The sequence below is a fragment of the Amborella trichopoda genome, chromosome 10 (assembly GCF_054954075.1).
Source record: "Amborella trichopoda isolate Santa Cruz 75 chromosome 10, AtrichopodaSantaCruz75HAP2 v2.0, whole genome shotgun sequence".
Lineage (NCBI taxonomy): Eukaryota > Viridiplantae > Streptophyta > Magnoliopsida > Amborellales > Amborellaceae > Amborella > Amborella trichopoda.
Genome location: NC_142345.1, coordinates 1,130,667 through 1,146,392, shown reverse-complemented (window position 1 = coordinate 1,146,392; position 15,726 = coordinate 1,130,667). Strand labels below are relative to the sequence as shown.

General features: G+C 36.9%; 1 protein-coding gene and 1 pseudogene across 1 annotated transcript; one reads left to right on the top strand and one right to left on the bottom strand.

Moving 5' to 3' along the window:
- Positions 1-2,801: 2,801 nt before the first annotated feature.
- On the bottom strand, positions 2,802-7,721 carry LOC18427996 (UDP-glycosyltransferase 83A1). The gene is made up of 2 exons (XM_088849665.1): positions 7,154-7,721; positions 2,802-3,685 (listed from the first exon to the last, which is right to left on the bottom strand). The coding sequence occupies exons 1-2, from the start codon at positions 7,647-7,649 to the stop codon at positions 2,802-2,804; spliced, it is 1,380 nt and encodes a 459-aa protein (XP_088705791.1). The 5' UTR covers positions 7,650-7,721.
- Positions 7,722-9,104: 1,383 nt separating this feature from the next.
- LOC18427999 (UDP-glycosyltransferase 83A1-like) lies at positions 9,105-10,531 on the top strand (annotated as a pseudogene).
- The last annotated feature ends 5,195 nt before the right edge of the window (positions 10,532-15,726 follow it).

Sequence of the window (15,726 nt, the reverse complement as noted above, 5' to 3'; positions counted from 1 at the left end):
TTACATCAATCAAATCAAGCCCACTAGGAAGACTTGTGTTGTAGTATATAATAGTTAATTTGCTTGGATCACACATTGTTAAATTACCAAAATGACTTTTGATTTCCTCCAAAGAACTATTTCCATTATACTTCGTAACCTTTAATCTTCTCCCTTTGTAAACGATACGACCGTCATCTGCATTGGTCTCAAATGACCCCCCATATCGGAATACCAGTTGCACTCCCTCAGTAACCATCGTCAATGCTATTGTATTAAATGAATAGGAAAATTTGTGTCACAATAAATTGATACAATAAAGAATACAAAAATTTTGGATATTTTTAACTACTTTAGGGTTCATAAAAAGTGAGTATTACATACCAAATTCAAATAGTGTGCTACTATAAAAAGACAAATAATTCATAAACAACAAAAATAACAAATACTCAAACAAACTCCAAATAAACAACAAATATTAACACAAACCAACAAGTTCAATAATATTTACCCAATACATTAAATACAATTTATCAACATAAAACAAACAATACATATTTATACAAAGAACAAATAATTATACAAAGAAACACGTTTAGTAATATTTTATCAAATATTACTTATTAATCAACAATACATAAAAATTACAAATATAAAAATATGATATTCTATTATACTCATTGTCACAAACTAACAAAAAACAATAAAAAACATAAGGCAAGAGTAAGAACCGTACCAATCACAACCGCGAGCCAATCTTTATTGGGAGAAAGTAAAAAGGGTATGGATCCACGTATGATACTATATTTCCCGTTTTTCCCCAACTTTATACCCTAAAAAACTTTCTTACAGTAAAAGCGCATGAAGTATTGGCGCGAACATTTTCAGTTAATCAAAAGCCGAAGTCTATAAATTTTCGGTTGTCCAAAAACTGAAATCATGTTTTCGGTTTTTGAACAACCAAAACTATAATTTCGGTTGTGAAAACAATGAATTCCACGGTTTCGGATTTTGAACAATCGAAATTAGGTTTTCGGTTGTTGAACAACCGAAATTAGGTTTTCGATTGTTGAACAACCGAAATTATATTTTCGGTTTTTCAACACCCGAATTTCGGTTGTTGAACAACCGTAACTAGAGCAGGAAGGTTAAAAGACCTATTCCCGTTTTCGATTGTTGAAAAACCAAAATTGTTTTGATTTCGGTTTTTCAACACTCGAAAATGAGTAAAATCGTCTTTTTTAAAAAATCTCGTTATGAAAGTGAAAAAACGGACATGGAGGTAATAACGGAAACTGAAAGGTGGATCTGTGATAACGCATAATATAATGAATATATACGTAATTTTCTCTAAATTTATTTATGAATTCAATTTTTATAAATTACTGTAGAAATTACAAGAACATCTTCAAATGTTCCCATATTTGCTCCAAATTATTGCAAAGCAGAGGTTGTATATCTTCAAATGTATTTTGGTTGTAATAAGCTCCATTTCAAACTTTGTATTCATATCCTTGATGATTGTAAGCTCTCTTTCTTTCAATGAAATGAATGGATGGTTAACAGACATCCAAATAGGAAAATGTTTCAGTATTCACATATTTTTACAAAAAAATGAAAGTGCATAATGCACCATTCCCATTTTTTTAGAAATAAAAAAAAAGCTATTTTTTGTTATTTTTGGAAATTTTTAAATTTTTGGGGGCTGAAACCTGCCGATCTGCCTAATTCTTAGATGATTGTCGGTCTGCCAATCTGACACAGTATTTAGAGCTGCCAATCAGGATAGCTGATCCATTTTTTCAAACCTTGGTTGTAACTATACATGCGGACATAACTATACAAAATAGTAAGTAGCTTCTATCTCTTTTATGGGTGTCGTTGGCATACAGACACCTCCGTAGGACTAGAGGTAAGGTGCCCTTCAAATTTTATCATGGTATATAATTTTGGTGTAAAATGTCATTAGGATTATCTCAAAATCTATTTTTATATCTAATTATAAAATTTTAAATTTCAAAAATAGTTAAAATCAAGTAGATCTATAAGCATATGAAAATATTGAAAATGGACGGTGTAGATAATATGTTGTAAAATGCACTATTTTCGAGACTTAAAATCTTTTTATTTTTCATAGTCATACATCTTGATGTCGAGATGATCAATCAAAGGGTTTTTAAACATTAAAACTACCTTTTACGATGGATTTTTGAGAGGCATCCGTAGTTCTACACGGTAAGGTAGCATCCTCATATAAACTTTTTCCCTCTTTTATTTGTGTTAATAAAAAAAGTATGCACATTCATGTCCTTTTATTTTCTTATTTTTTCATAAATACCCTAGTTGGTAACTCCATCTTCCCAAGTCTCCCCCAGCCCCAGCCCCACCCCGCCCCGCCCCTCCCCGCCCTACCATAATTAATGGTTATGGTAAGTTCGGGACTTCAAGATTTGGACTAACTAAATTGTGAACTATTCAGTTTGATGCTAGAAGTTTCGAACCTGTTATCAAGACAAAAGATTAAGTCTCGATGGCTCAAAGCTTGAATTTCCAAATTGATTCAAAACTTCACTTTTAGAACATCAAGGTCCGAATTAATTAGTTTATGAATTAGTTGGTTTAGATCTTGAAGCTGCAATCCGGCCACTAAATAAATAAATAAAAATATCCCATTTCAAAACGAACTTATGGTTTTGGAAAAATAGAAAACAAGAGAAAAAGAACATAAATGTAAAATATTGAACATAAAAAAAAAATTTAAATTAATAAATTAATTCAATAAACCACAAAAAAGATATTAGCTTGAAATTTCAAAAATATAATCAGACATGCATTTTCATTGCCTCAATAAAACTAGTAAGATTCTTCCTAGAAGTTCCCTCAGTAACACTATAAATGGCCTGCTCCTTGAGCTTGAGAGCCCTCTCCCTGATTGCTTGATCACCCAACAATTCCTCTACCTTGCCTCTTATCTCTTCCTTGGAGAAGAACCCATCCTTGTTACCCTCCAACTCCAACCCAACCTTCCATATATCCACTATGTAACTCTTATTAAGAAATTGGTCAACAAATTTAGGCCAACATATTAAAGGCACACCATTGCTCACCCCTTCAATAGTTGAGTTCCACCCACAATGGGTCACAAAACAAGCTATAGAAGGATGTGTCAACACTTCCCTTTGTGGGCACCACCCCACCACCTTGCCATGGACCTCCATCCTATCCAAGAACCCCTCCGGGTAGGCTACCCCTGCCTTATCGATGAGGTCCGGCCGGGCCACCCACAGGAATGGCCTGCCTAAGTTCTCAAGGGCGAGAGCGAGCTCGTGAAGTTGGCGTTTGTCGAAGAGGGTGAGGCTCCCAAAGGATACATAGATGACTGAACATTCAGGTTGCTTGTTGAGCCACTCAAGACAGGTTTCATCCTCTGTCCAAAGTGAAGTTGGTTGGCCATGGTGGTTGCTTTGGAGTAGAGGACCAATTGGCAGGAGATTAGGGAATGAGTCGAAGGTTGCAGCTTCGAGTTCGTAGAAGGAGTTGCAGAGTACCCATTCTACTCCTTCAAGATTCTTCATGAATTGGCGAATGTATCTGTAAATGAACTTCTGTACCATGGTGTCACCGACACAAAGCCATGGGAAGTGACTTGGGTCGATGAGGGGTGTGTTTGGGGTGAGTTGGATCATGCTTCTGTTGTGCAATAAACCTATAATTGCAGAAATCTTGTCATCCCTGAGCATCATTCTGTTTCTTTTTCCAATATTAGGGCCTAAAAGAACCTGCTTGAGGCCATCAAGTGGACGCTTAAAGTCCAAGACATTGTTCCCTTTATATGTGTAGAAAAATTCCATATTTACAGTAAAAAATAAAATTTTTGAAATAATTCAATTGTATTTATATTATGGGATTGTATATCATGAGACCATTTATCTTTAGTACAAGGAGGTCACAATCATTTATAACCATCCGATGTGAAATCTGGTAGCTTGGATGTATTATAAAGTTCAAAACAAAATCTTTTGAACTTTGAGCACGATCAATAGAATAAATACAGCCTCCCAATTTCACATCCGATGGTCAAAATCAATTACGACAACGACGTTAAATTAAAAACAAATGGTCTCATTGTGCACTTTTCTTTATATTATTAACGCATAACTATGGTACATTATATGATTATATGCATGCATAATCGAAGAAATGCAAGACAAAAAAAAAGAAGAAAAAAAAAAGAAACAAAAGTTGTTGAAACAGTTATAAAACTTCTTGAACGGAACATAGGTGGGAGCCATCTTATCCAAGGAAAAAAACAAAGATGAAGTTGTTCATCTTCTTGATCTTGTCGGATATCTATTGAAGGAAAAGCTATACATGGACCCAACGGTACATTGACCAATGAAAGAAAGGTCGAAAGGCAAAAAGAATGATGACATTGTAGGTGTTCAAGGTGGTAGGGTGCCACAACATGACGTTTTGGGTTTCCTTTTTACTTGATTCACATTCAGAGTCGGCCAATTATTCATGTACTCACAAGGGTTTAGGGAGAAACAATGGAAACTATTGTCCCAGACCGATTACATTATCATACAAGGATGGTCAAACGAGAATGCCCTTAGTGGCCATTGATTCACATTGCCAAACGGTGGACGTAATCCCCGATGAGAGACATTCACCCTGGTGCAGTGAATCTCCCACGTGGTTAGTCGGAAATATACGGTGGATGCCCCTGCGGTCCATGATATACTCCTCCCACAAATAACAAAAAATTCAGGGGATTTTTATAGCTTTTGCTATGCCCACCCAAAATAGCGATGAGAAAACAAAAAATACTCGAGGGGGTTATGATATGACCCACATGTGAGCAAAAAAATGATGATATGTTTACACTCTGATCTGCGTCGATCTCTAGGTGAGATCAACTCAAGACTCAAAATTGAGTTAAATTTATAAAAAATTAGGTGAGATCAACTCAAGACTCAAAATTGAGTTAAATTTATAAAAAAAATGGAGAAGGTGGAGTTGCTAAAATTATGTGCTCAAAAATATCGCAGATCTATATATCTGATCTTTTTCTAAGTCTAGTGGCAGCGCTAACTCCAAATCTGTATTTTGAACTTTAAAAAACTTCTTAAAAATTAACTACATTTAATAATAAATAAATTTTTAGAAAAGAATAAAATAAAACAAAGAATTAATGAATAAAATAAACTAAATTAAGCAGAAAAAGAAATACTTACCTCTAAGGACCCGAAACCCGGAGTTTTGGGCTTAGATCAAGCCGATCTTCTGATTTATACCACCAAATCATTTTTGGATAAATTTGCTGGCCGGTATTGGTAGATCTAACGTTCTTTTACCTAGATCTAGAGTTCCTAAGGCAGGAGAAAAACTCAGGATTTTTAAATAGGGTCTACCTAAGCTATTTTGAGTTTGGAAGCGGATTTTCTTCATTTTTTAAGGGTTTTGGGATATCCTAAGGTAAAATCTGAATTTTGGGATTTTCTAAGAATTTTAGGGATTTTTTTTGGATTTTTTTAATATTCTAAAAATTTCGTAAAGCTTTTTTTTTTTTTTTTTTTTTTTCTAATTTCAGATATTTTTGGGGTATTTTCCGTAATTTAGGGATTTTTCTCGTATTTTCTGAGGATTTTTGCATCTCGTAACTTTTTGAATGAATATAGAGGGGGTATGTATAGGCTTGAACTAAATATTTTTCTTAATTGTTTTGGATTTTTTTTTTCAGATTTTTCCAGATTTATCTGATTTTTATTTGAATTATCCAAATTAAAGCGCCATTTTCTGTGCCATCGGACCACACATGGGTCCACCGGGCTGCATGACGCATCACGCGCAACACATGTCCAGCTTGAAGGGACTAAATTGTCATTCTATCAAATAATTTCCCCCAGGTTTTAACTTTATAATTATAAGTCTGTTAGAAAGCTTATGACCTCTTCTATAATTTGAAACCAAATTTGGTTAAATTTGAGATATTTTAAGGGAGATTACAAGGCTAGAACTTTAGGGTCTTAATTTCAAGTTTCTAGATGTTTGATCGGTGTTCGGGTCAATTTTATGGGTTTACAAGCTCATGGGTGTCTAAGGTGACTATGTGAAGGTACTAGGATATGTTTTGGGTAGTTTCGAGATAATTCTACTGAGTTTGGGTTAGCTATAGTCTATTAGGGTTTGTATGTCCCTTGAACTTAGAATCAAGGTTTTTAGGAATCTCCTCAGCCAGAATTTCAAAGACGATGTCTGCAACCATGCAATCAACTAGTTGGATGGTGATGGAGAGAAAGAAAGAAAGGTCCATCACCGTCCACACCACTAATGGGAACATGATGTTTCATGGGGCTGCAAGGACCATACGGATCGTGTTAATGGGGCCTAATATTTAGTGGCTAGAATTTCAATTCCCCTCCCATGAACATAGGTGCATATCAGTACTTGCAAACAAGTTAGGTCAAGGGCCCGAATCCACCACTAACTGACCCGAGCTGACACTCCAACATGGCCAAATCTCTAGGTAAAATACAAGAGGGACCAGTGTTGAAGACCACTACTAAGGCGAGTACTCGGCCCCTGTCTGATATGAATACTCGGTCCGAGTAATGCTGAGTATTGTAAAAATAAAAAATTCATAAAAACAAAAAAGTATTTGAAAGTAAGATTATGCAAAACATTTCAAAAGGAGGTTACAAAAGCAATAAAAAAATACATTTTTTAAAAAACAACTTGTGAGTTGGAGTATCGGTAAAATAATGCAAAAAAGATGGCAAAATATAAAAATAAATATTTATGGCCAAAACACCTTCCAATATTTGCCAAAAATGCCATAAACATATCACAAATAAATTTTTTATTTTTTGGGATTTTATAGTTTTTAAATTTTTGAATATCCCGAGTGGGACACCCAACTCAGGGTAACTCAGCTTGCTAGGGTGCCGAGCCCAAGTACTCAGCCCGATCAACACTCGGACCGAGTAGTCAAACACTGCTAGGGACTAGGACTCAATAAAACTAGTTTGAGTTTCAGTGCTTTTCATTCAGACCCAACGCTCTGCCAAATAGTTTTGGCAAGTCTGAACTTGGGTCATCGATTTTTTAAACACAAAAGCAAAATCAGGATATTGAGTCAATCCCCCTAGAGAAAGGAAAAAAGAGCACACACCGTTTTCATCTAAGACCCCATTTCGGACCAGCTCTGGGAGCTTGAGCTGCACTGTGAGGCACCCAGCAGCCGCAGCCCAGAATGCGGTTCGAGCAATGCCGAGCCTCTTGGCTACGTCCAGTGCCCACCCCATGTTCACATCAGCCACTACACAGTGTAGCTCAAGCCCTTGTACATTTGTGATGTCATCTATGAGCTTTTCCAGTGCATGGGGCATCGAGCTTAGCATGGACTCCCAGAGTGGAATGAGTTCGTTCCGGTCTGCACCAGGCTCAAGCCCATCTGATATGGAGACTAGCCGGATGGGTCCGGTGCCATTGCCTGGCTGATCTTGGGGATGGCCATTTGCGGCTTCCAGAACACGCTTGTGGAAGTAATCGGTGTTGACGAATGTGACGGCGAAGCCATGCTCGACCATGCGGTGCGAGAACTCCATCATGGGTATAATGTGGCCTTGGGCCGGGTAGCTGATGACCAGAGCATAAGGCTTGCCCATCTCTCTCTCTCATTTGATGTGTGTGAGTATAGTGTTTGATATCTCTCTTTATCTTTGCAGAAACCCTCTCTCTCTACCAATCTACATAGCATTCTATCTAAATACTTTTTTGTTATTGTTTATATAAGAAATACAATGGATATGATTTTAAGAGCCAAATAAATATTTGAAAGATTCCAAAGCCGGATGATAACAACGAAGTTCAGTGAGTAGATTCAAAGCCGGATGACAACATGGAAGTTTAGTAAGTAGATTCATGGAAAAGGACAAGAGTAAGAAAACTAGACAAACATCGTTACTCATTCCACCCAGCCATACACTAAAGCCAAAAGATTATATTCTCCCAGAGGAGCATATCTTTTATTTATTAATTTATTTTTATATTTATTTTATCTTTTTTTTTTTTTTTTTATGATATGTTAAGAGTGAGAACGAAGAGTGGGACGTTATGTATATCTTTCATTCACTTTTTGTTTAGGTAAAATTTAGAGACCCAGATTTTAGGAACGTAAACCTTAATGACGGATCTTAGAAAAAAGAGGAAATAAAAATAAAAAGAAAAGAATATTAAAGAAACTATATTAGCCTAAAAAGGCGCATTTTACAAAGATACCAATCATCTTTTGTACACGGATGTCGCAATCATTCTTGTCACTTAAATTTCAAAATGGGTGGTGGTAAGTGTGCCGTTTAACAGACAAAAAGCTCCAAAAAAACAAAAATTTCTCGGACTTTGTGACTTACCCCAATCCATCCAATACATATAACGAATAGAAATAATTGTGACCTCCATGTACAAAAGATAAATGGTAGACAAATCTTATATAATCATATCCTAAGATCGAAAAACTTTTTAAATTTCCAAACTCTTACTTAAAAACTCAACATATTTTGTTCTTTCCTTTTATATCAGTACACATATAGTGATTTACAGTGGTCCACTTCTTTTCCTCGAGGGAATAAGTCTTTAGTTTGATCCCGCGAGAGTTTGCTATAATATCTCAAGACAGTTTAATGTGCACGGCTCTGCACAAGAGACAAGGGCATTTAGGAGTTGGAATATCCGATGTGCCTACAAAGTTACAATGCTCTTTAGTCTTCTACCCATTGGCTTTACCTTTCATTAGGGCTATATATCATTCTTTTGAGTACTCCAAGTCCATAGAAAAGGGAAATTTTGGCTATGAAACCCAACAATACCCTAGAGACATAAATTGTATTCCCCCTTACACAGACAAAGAGGGAGAAAGACTTAACACTTCCATTTGCATATACACAAAGGAAGGGTGAGAGAGAGAGAGAATAATATCATGTTTACATGCACACACAGGTGAGAGAAAGAAAGGGTGTGCTTTCAACTTGGGTTGCGGTTTGCATAAAGTATCAATCTTATTTGTAGAAGTAAGATTGTAGCGTTTTACATCACCATCTGTTTCAAAAAAGAAAAAAAATAAAATAAAATAAAATAAATTTAAGAGAGATACTAACACTACCATCTACATACACAAAGTTGTGCGCATGTACGGGTTGACTGAGAGAGAATCCAAAGCCATGGGTGTGCCACATGCACTAGTGATCCCCTACCCAGCACAAGGGCACGTCATACCCATGATGCAGCTCTTGTGCCGCATGGTCGAACATGGCTTCATTGTCACCTTCGTCAACACTGACTTCAACCAGAAGCGCGTGCTTGAAGCTGCCTTGAAAGCCCATTCCTAAAGCCATCCCAACAAAGGCACCGGACCCATCAGAAGACTTGTGTCCATACCAGATGGTCTCAAACCCGATGCAGACCGCAACCAACTTGGTGTGCGAGTCCATAATAAGCTCAATGCCTAATGCACTAGAAACGCTCATAAAGGAGATCAATGGCTTAGAAGGGGATAGTGTCAGATGTGAGCACGGGGTGGGCACTTGATGTCGCCAAGAAGCTCGGCATACCAAGGGCAGCATTCTAGCCGGCGGCTGCGGGGTGCTTCACAGTGTTTCTCAGGTTGCAGGAATTGATCCAAAAAGGAGTGATTACCAAAGAGGGTGATTTTTCTCCTCCCTTTTTCTCTTCATTTTGTTCTTCACTTCTCTTTTTTTCTTACTTGTGACTTCTCCTCAATAGCCATTTACCAAATATTGGTCACTTAACGTTAATAGATATTATAGGAGCGGAACATATACAATACGACCATTTCTTTTTTATGCAAGAAGGTCACAATCACCGTTAGTTACAAACTGTGAAATTGGACAGTTGAAGGTGTGCATTGGACAACACAAAGTCCGAGAAAATTTCTCTTGATCTTTGTGCAGAGATATGACACACCTCTAGCTACCCTGTTTGCAAGGAGAGTGAGACATACAGATGACTACAGAAGTCTGGAACGGGTTACCCTGAGGGGTTCTTAGGTAGGGTGGCTGCCTACGGGAATGTCGTGGGTTGGTGCCCACAAACGAAGGTGTTGGCACATCCTTCTATAGCTTGTTTTGTGACCCACTGTGGTTGGAACTCGACTCTTGAGGGGCTTAGCAATGGTGTGCCTTTCATATGTTGGCCTTATTTCGCGGACTAGTTCTTGAACCAGACTTACATTGTGGATATATGGAAGGTTGGGGTGGCGTTGAAGGCGAATGAGGATGGGATATTCTCCAAGGAAGAGATAAAGAGCAAAGTAGAGGAAATGCTGGGTGATGAAGGAATAAGAGAGAGGGTACTGAAACTCAAGGAGGAAGCCATTAGTAGTGTCACTGAGGGATCTTCAGTGGAGAATCTCCTTGGTTTTATGGAAGCCATGAAAGGAAAATCATAATGTAGGGAACCTCTCTCTTGGAGAACTGGATGCCCCATTATCGGGAATCCTGGAATTGATATCATTACATAATTCATGCAAAGCTTTTGCAAAAGAGACAGATTATGTCCGCGAAATAGCAGATATAGATTAGAAACAGATCAATAGATCATCCGAACACGTTTGTTTGTTTTCTGTTGTCACGAATGAAAAGAAAAAAGCCTTGCCAATTCCTTATACCAAACCTTCTACTCATTCCTTCATTTAAGATTCTCCATATAATTAAATTGAAATTGCTTTCAATACTTGTTTAGGTTGGTAGGCAAGGTTTTAACAAAAATATCGATAACCTGATCGTCCCTCTGGATTTACGATCCGGTTCGGTGGATCAGCGATCCGGTCTACCAAACTTAAAAGTTTAAAAATTAAGTGAGGCTAGTTCTCTGACAGAATGGGCGGTTATATCAGAAACCAAATAAAATTGGCAAAAATCGGCCCTTGCCGTTTGTTTTTAGTCATTTAAACAAAAGTAAAAAAATAGTGGGGCCAATTTTGACTGATTCTACAACAGAACCATCCGATTTGTCAAAAAACACGCCAGTTCATTGGGGGAACCAGCCAATTCCCAATATTTTGCAGGATTCGGTACGACTTGATTGATTCCAGATACAGATCAACTAGTTCCAATCCTCATCACCAATTTCTCAAACATTGTTGGTATGTATTCAATCTATTTGGATTATAAAGAGTCACTGTCCTTTGAATGTACACCAGCAAAAGAAAGAATGAGGCCGCATTCATTTCTTCAACTAGGCACGTGGGAAGGGCTTACTTTCCTATAAATAGTCACGTGTAGTAGGGAATGAGTTCATGCAATGCAATGGTTGAACAGTCCAAATATCGTGAAACCATCTTTAAAAATCATGTTAGAGCGTGTTTGAAATTATTTTTTAAGTATACACGTGGTAAATCTAAAAATAATTCAAATTAACAGTCCAAATATTTTCTTAATAGAATTATTGTTTTTAATTTTTAAAATATATTTATTTTTTCATATTCATGATCTCTGATATTAGAGATTACATATCCTTAAAACTTAAGTCCAAAAATCCATCTTAAAAACAAAAATTTTAAGAGGTGGCTCATTTCTACATGGACTCATAAAAACCGTGTCCCATTTTTAATAGCTTGTAATTTTTATATAAATTTCCTCACCAGTACTATCAATATCATCCTGACTTATTCAATGAATTTATGACTTTCACCGTTCTCATACATTTCATATGCATTTAATATAACTTTAAAGTGGTTAAGTTCTTCATGACAAAATATATAATACTACTCTTTCAAAAAATTTAAAACTTATTTTTTGTTGTAAAAACCTAGAAAGGGTAAAATTGATATTTTGCAAATTTATAAAGACTTGGTCTTAACTAGATCCACGTGGGGGGCAAAGGGCCCAACTCCCACACGTGTGGGCCACAAGGGCTACATGGTGGACACTAAGTGGGATGCCACTATTTGAATTTAAAATATTTGTTTTTAGGAGCCTTATTTGGATTAGGGTTCTAACTTGGACTAGGACTCTTACTCTGATCAAAATTCTAAGAAAAATGGAAGTTCTAATTGTAATAGGAGTGCTATGTGGATTAGGATTCCTACTTGGACTTGGACTCCTACTTCGATCAGATTTTTTTTTTTAGACCAACATCAATAATTTTATTCAAATTACGAAAAAGATATTACATCATCAGAAACTAAAAGAGAAGAGAAAGAACTGCCCCCTTTTGCAAGGCAATCGGCTACATCATTAGTCTATACATAAACATGGGCAAAAGACACCACTTCATTAGCAACCAGATCCATAACCTCAAACCATAGGGATCATAACTCCCAAGGCACTCTCTGCTCCTTATTACACCATCTAGTAACATTTAAAGTGATACTTTCAAAGGTGCAATTTCTGCCCTTATACCTCTCAATGAAAATTTTCAATCCACACAACAATGCACTTAGTTCAGCATAATTAACTGTAGCAATACCAATAGGACCTACATAAGAAAAAATAATATTCCCAAAGCAGTCGCTCAAAATACCTCCTATACCTGCTAATCTCAGGTTGCCCATCGAACTCCCATCAAAGTTTAGCTTAAAACTATCTACATTCGGTGCCATCTTTATACTCCTCGCCCTCGAACGACTAAAGCCAAGAAAGAATAAAATATACAGATTGACCATCACATCCACCTTAGATAATCCCCATCCTTCTTTATTCACCGAAAGCCATGACCAAATCGAACATTTACACACACAAATTAATTTTTCAAAAGAGCAAACCTCACCATCAAAAGTTCTCCTATTTCGTTCCCTCCAAATCTCCTATAAAATCACTCCAATAGAAATTTTCTATCCTAGTCTCCCTGTGTTCAGTAAGAATGGTGCTTTCAAATATGACACCAGATCCCCAACCCTTTGTGGAAGTGGCATCTGAACCCCTACCATCTCAAAGAGCCAGAACCAAAATCTAGTCGTGAAAGGACAATGAATAAAAAGATGGGACCCAGACTCTCCATCGGCCTTACACAATAGACGTGCATTAGGTAATATTTTCCCTCTTTTAATCAAATTATCTATAGTTAGAACTCTATCTTGCGCCGCCAACCATATGAACAATGGCACCTTATGAGGGATTGGCCATTTCCATATGTATGCAATATCTGGTTGTGAACATCTCCATCTATCATGGAATACTCCATTCTTTTCTATCTCCCAAATTAGTTCACCCTCAGCATTATGTGAAATATATATTTTGTCCAACATTTCCATCAGTTGACACCATTGAGCCAACAGAGCATTATTAACCCGACTGTATGCCACAAAAATGTCTCACCTTTCCACTGCATTGCTTATTAATAAATCAGACCTTGCCACCAAATTGAAAAGATCAGGAAACCTTGATTTCAATGGATAGTCTCCCAGCCACTTATGATGCCAGCAGAAAACTTGAGCTCCACTCCCCACATTTCATCGAAAGTATCCTGAAATCATAGATCTACAAGTCAATATAATTCTCCACAAGGGTGAAACATTATTTCATCTACCACCTCCTAACCACAAAAGTGATTTGTCTAAACCATATTTCGCACACAACACCCTATACCACAAATGGTCCTTCAAATAAATGCTGCGCCACCACCATTTACATAAAAGTACTTGGTTAAAAATTCTAGTCCTTGGAATACCCAAACCTCCTTCTCTTTTTGGAATGCAAATTCTATCACACTTTAACCAATGGTATTTCCAATTTTCTCCATAGCTGCCCCACAGAAAGTCCCTCATCATCTTTCCAATTTTTTTTGCTACTAAATTTGGGATAGAGTTTATCAACATTTGATAAACAGGGTGATTCGCCAAACATGAGCGAAGCAAAGTCACTCTTCCTCCTAGAGACAAGTATTTAGGCTTCCATAATCAAGCTTCAACTGAACCCTCTCCAAAATTGTATCCCATACTGAAATAGATAACCTTGAATCTGAAATGGGAATGCCAAGATATATGATGGGAAAGGTTCTCACTTTACATCCCAATGCATTAGCTAGACTCTTTGCTAAAGCAGTAGAACAATTAATACCAATCAGGGAAGATTTTTTTAAAATTCACTTTCAATCCTAAAGTTACCTCACAACACTCCATGAATCTTGCGATACCCCTCACCTGCTGAATGTCTGCATTACAAAAAATTAAAATATCGTCTGCATATTGCAGATGAGAGATTGTAATATCTGAATTTGCGATATTGAACCCAAGTATCCAGCCCTTTCCACCTTAGTGGCATCAAGCTAAAACACTTACCATAAATAGTAAACAGAAAAGGTGAGAGTGGGTCATCTAATCACAATCCTCTTGACACCTTAAAGAACCCAATGGAGCTGCCTTTATAGAGAACAGAGAAATGGGCTGAAAAAAGACAACCCCAAATCCAACTACACCACCTATTTCCAAAACCCAATTGTAGGGTCCTCGTGAACCCCCTTAGCTTGTGGAACCGAAAATCCCAAACGTCGGATCCCACCCAAGATCATGTACAGTATTGCCTAAATGTGAAGTAGATGAATACAACTATAAATCGAGTTCGATAAATAAAGTAAATATAAAAAGCACACCATAACAACACACGATTTACGTGGTTCACCCCATAGGAATACATCTACAGCCTTGGCAACTAAAAATCCACTATCACAATTAATATTACAGTTTAGAGTTACAATAGATAATACTTATCTCTAAACATCGGTAAAAAACCATCACCGATATTCCATTCTAAACCCACTCTCTCGACCGAGCAATACCGTCGATCAACCTCTTTCCCACCGCAATAACGCTACCGAAAAGATAACGTCGAGAGCAATATATAAATTTTCTCTATCTAGAAGTGGAAGTTAACCAACTCAAAACTAATCCACTATCACAATAAAGATTACAGTTTTGAGTTACAAGAGATAATACTTATCTGTAAACATCGATAAAAACCATCACCGATCTTTCCTTCTAAACCCGCTCTCCCAACCGAGCAACACCGTCAATCAACCTCTTTCCCACCACAATACCGCTACCAAAAAGATAACCTCGAGAGCATTATAGGGATTTTATCTCTTTATAAGTGGAAGTTAACCAACTCAAAACTCATGGAAATACTGCCTCTCTCTCGGAAGCCATGTTTCTCTCTCTTGGAGACCCATCTCCATATTGGATATCCATTCTCATAACCCCCAAATGGGTGACCCTCGAAAGGATGGGTATTATGTCCTCATTCACTCTTTTATAAAAAAATCACTTTCTTGCTTCCTAAGAAAGTTATTTTTTTTACTTCCCATAATACCCTAATATTTAGAAGAAAATATAGGTATGGTGATTTAGCTATCACCAAACCCAACAATCTCCACCTTGATAGCAAAATCATCATAATTGTCTTAACAACCTTCATTTAATAGATTTCTTGATTTCTTCGTACTTGCCTCCATTGTGGAATTTCACAAACACTATTTCTCCACCTCAAACCATGGATATTTCTTGATTTCTTCTCACTTTCTTCCATTGTGAAATTTTCACAAACACTTTGCCTTCATATTTCTCCACCTCAAACCATGTATCCATCAAAATCCACCATTCATCATTTTCTTAATATAAGCCTTAGCTCCGTACGCACCTTATACTATGATACCAATTTTTAAAAACGAAAAGCAATCCACAAAAACAAGAAAGAAGAAAGCCAACATAAAAAAACGAGACAATCAACCACA

Coding starts and splice junctions, on each gene's coding strand:
- LOC18427996 (XM_088849665.1), bottom strand. CDS start 7,649: ATGGGCAAGCCTTATGCTCTGGTCATCAGCTACCCGGCCCAAGGCCAC. Junction 3,686..7,153: donor TGGGGTCTTAGATGAAAACG/GTGTGTGCTCTT, acceptor CTGCAATTATAG/GTTTATTGCACAACAGAAGC.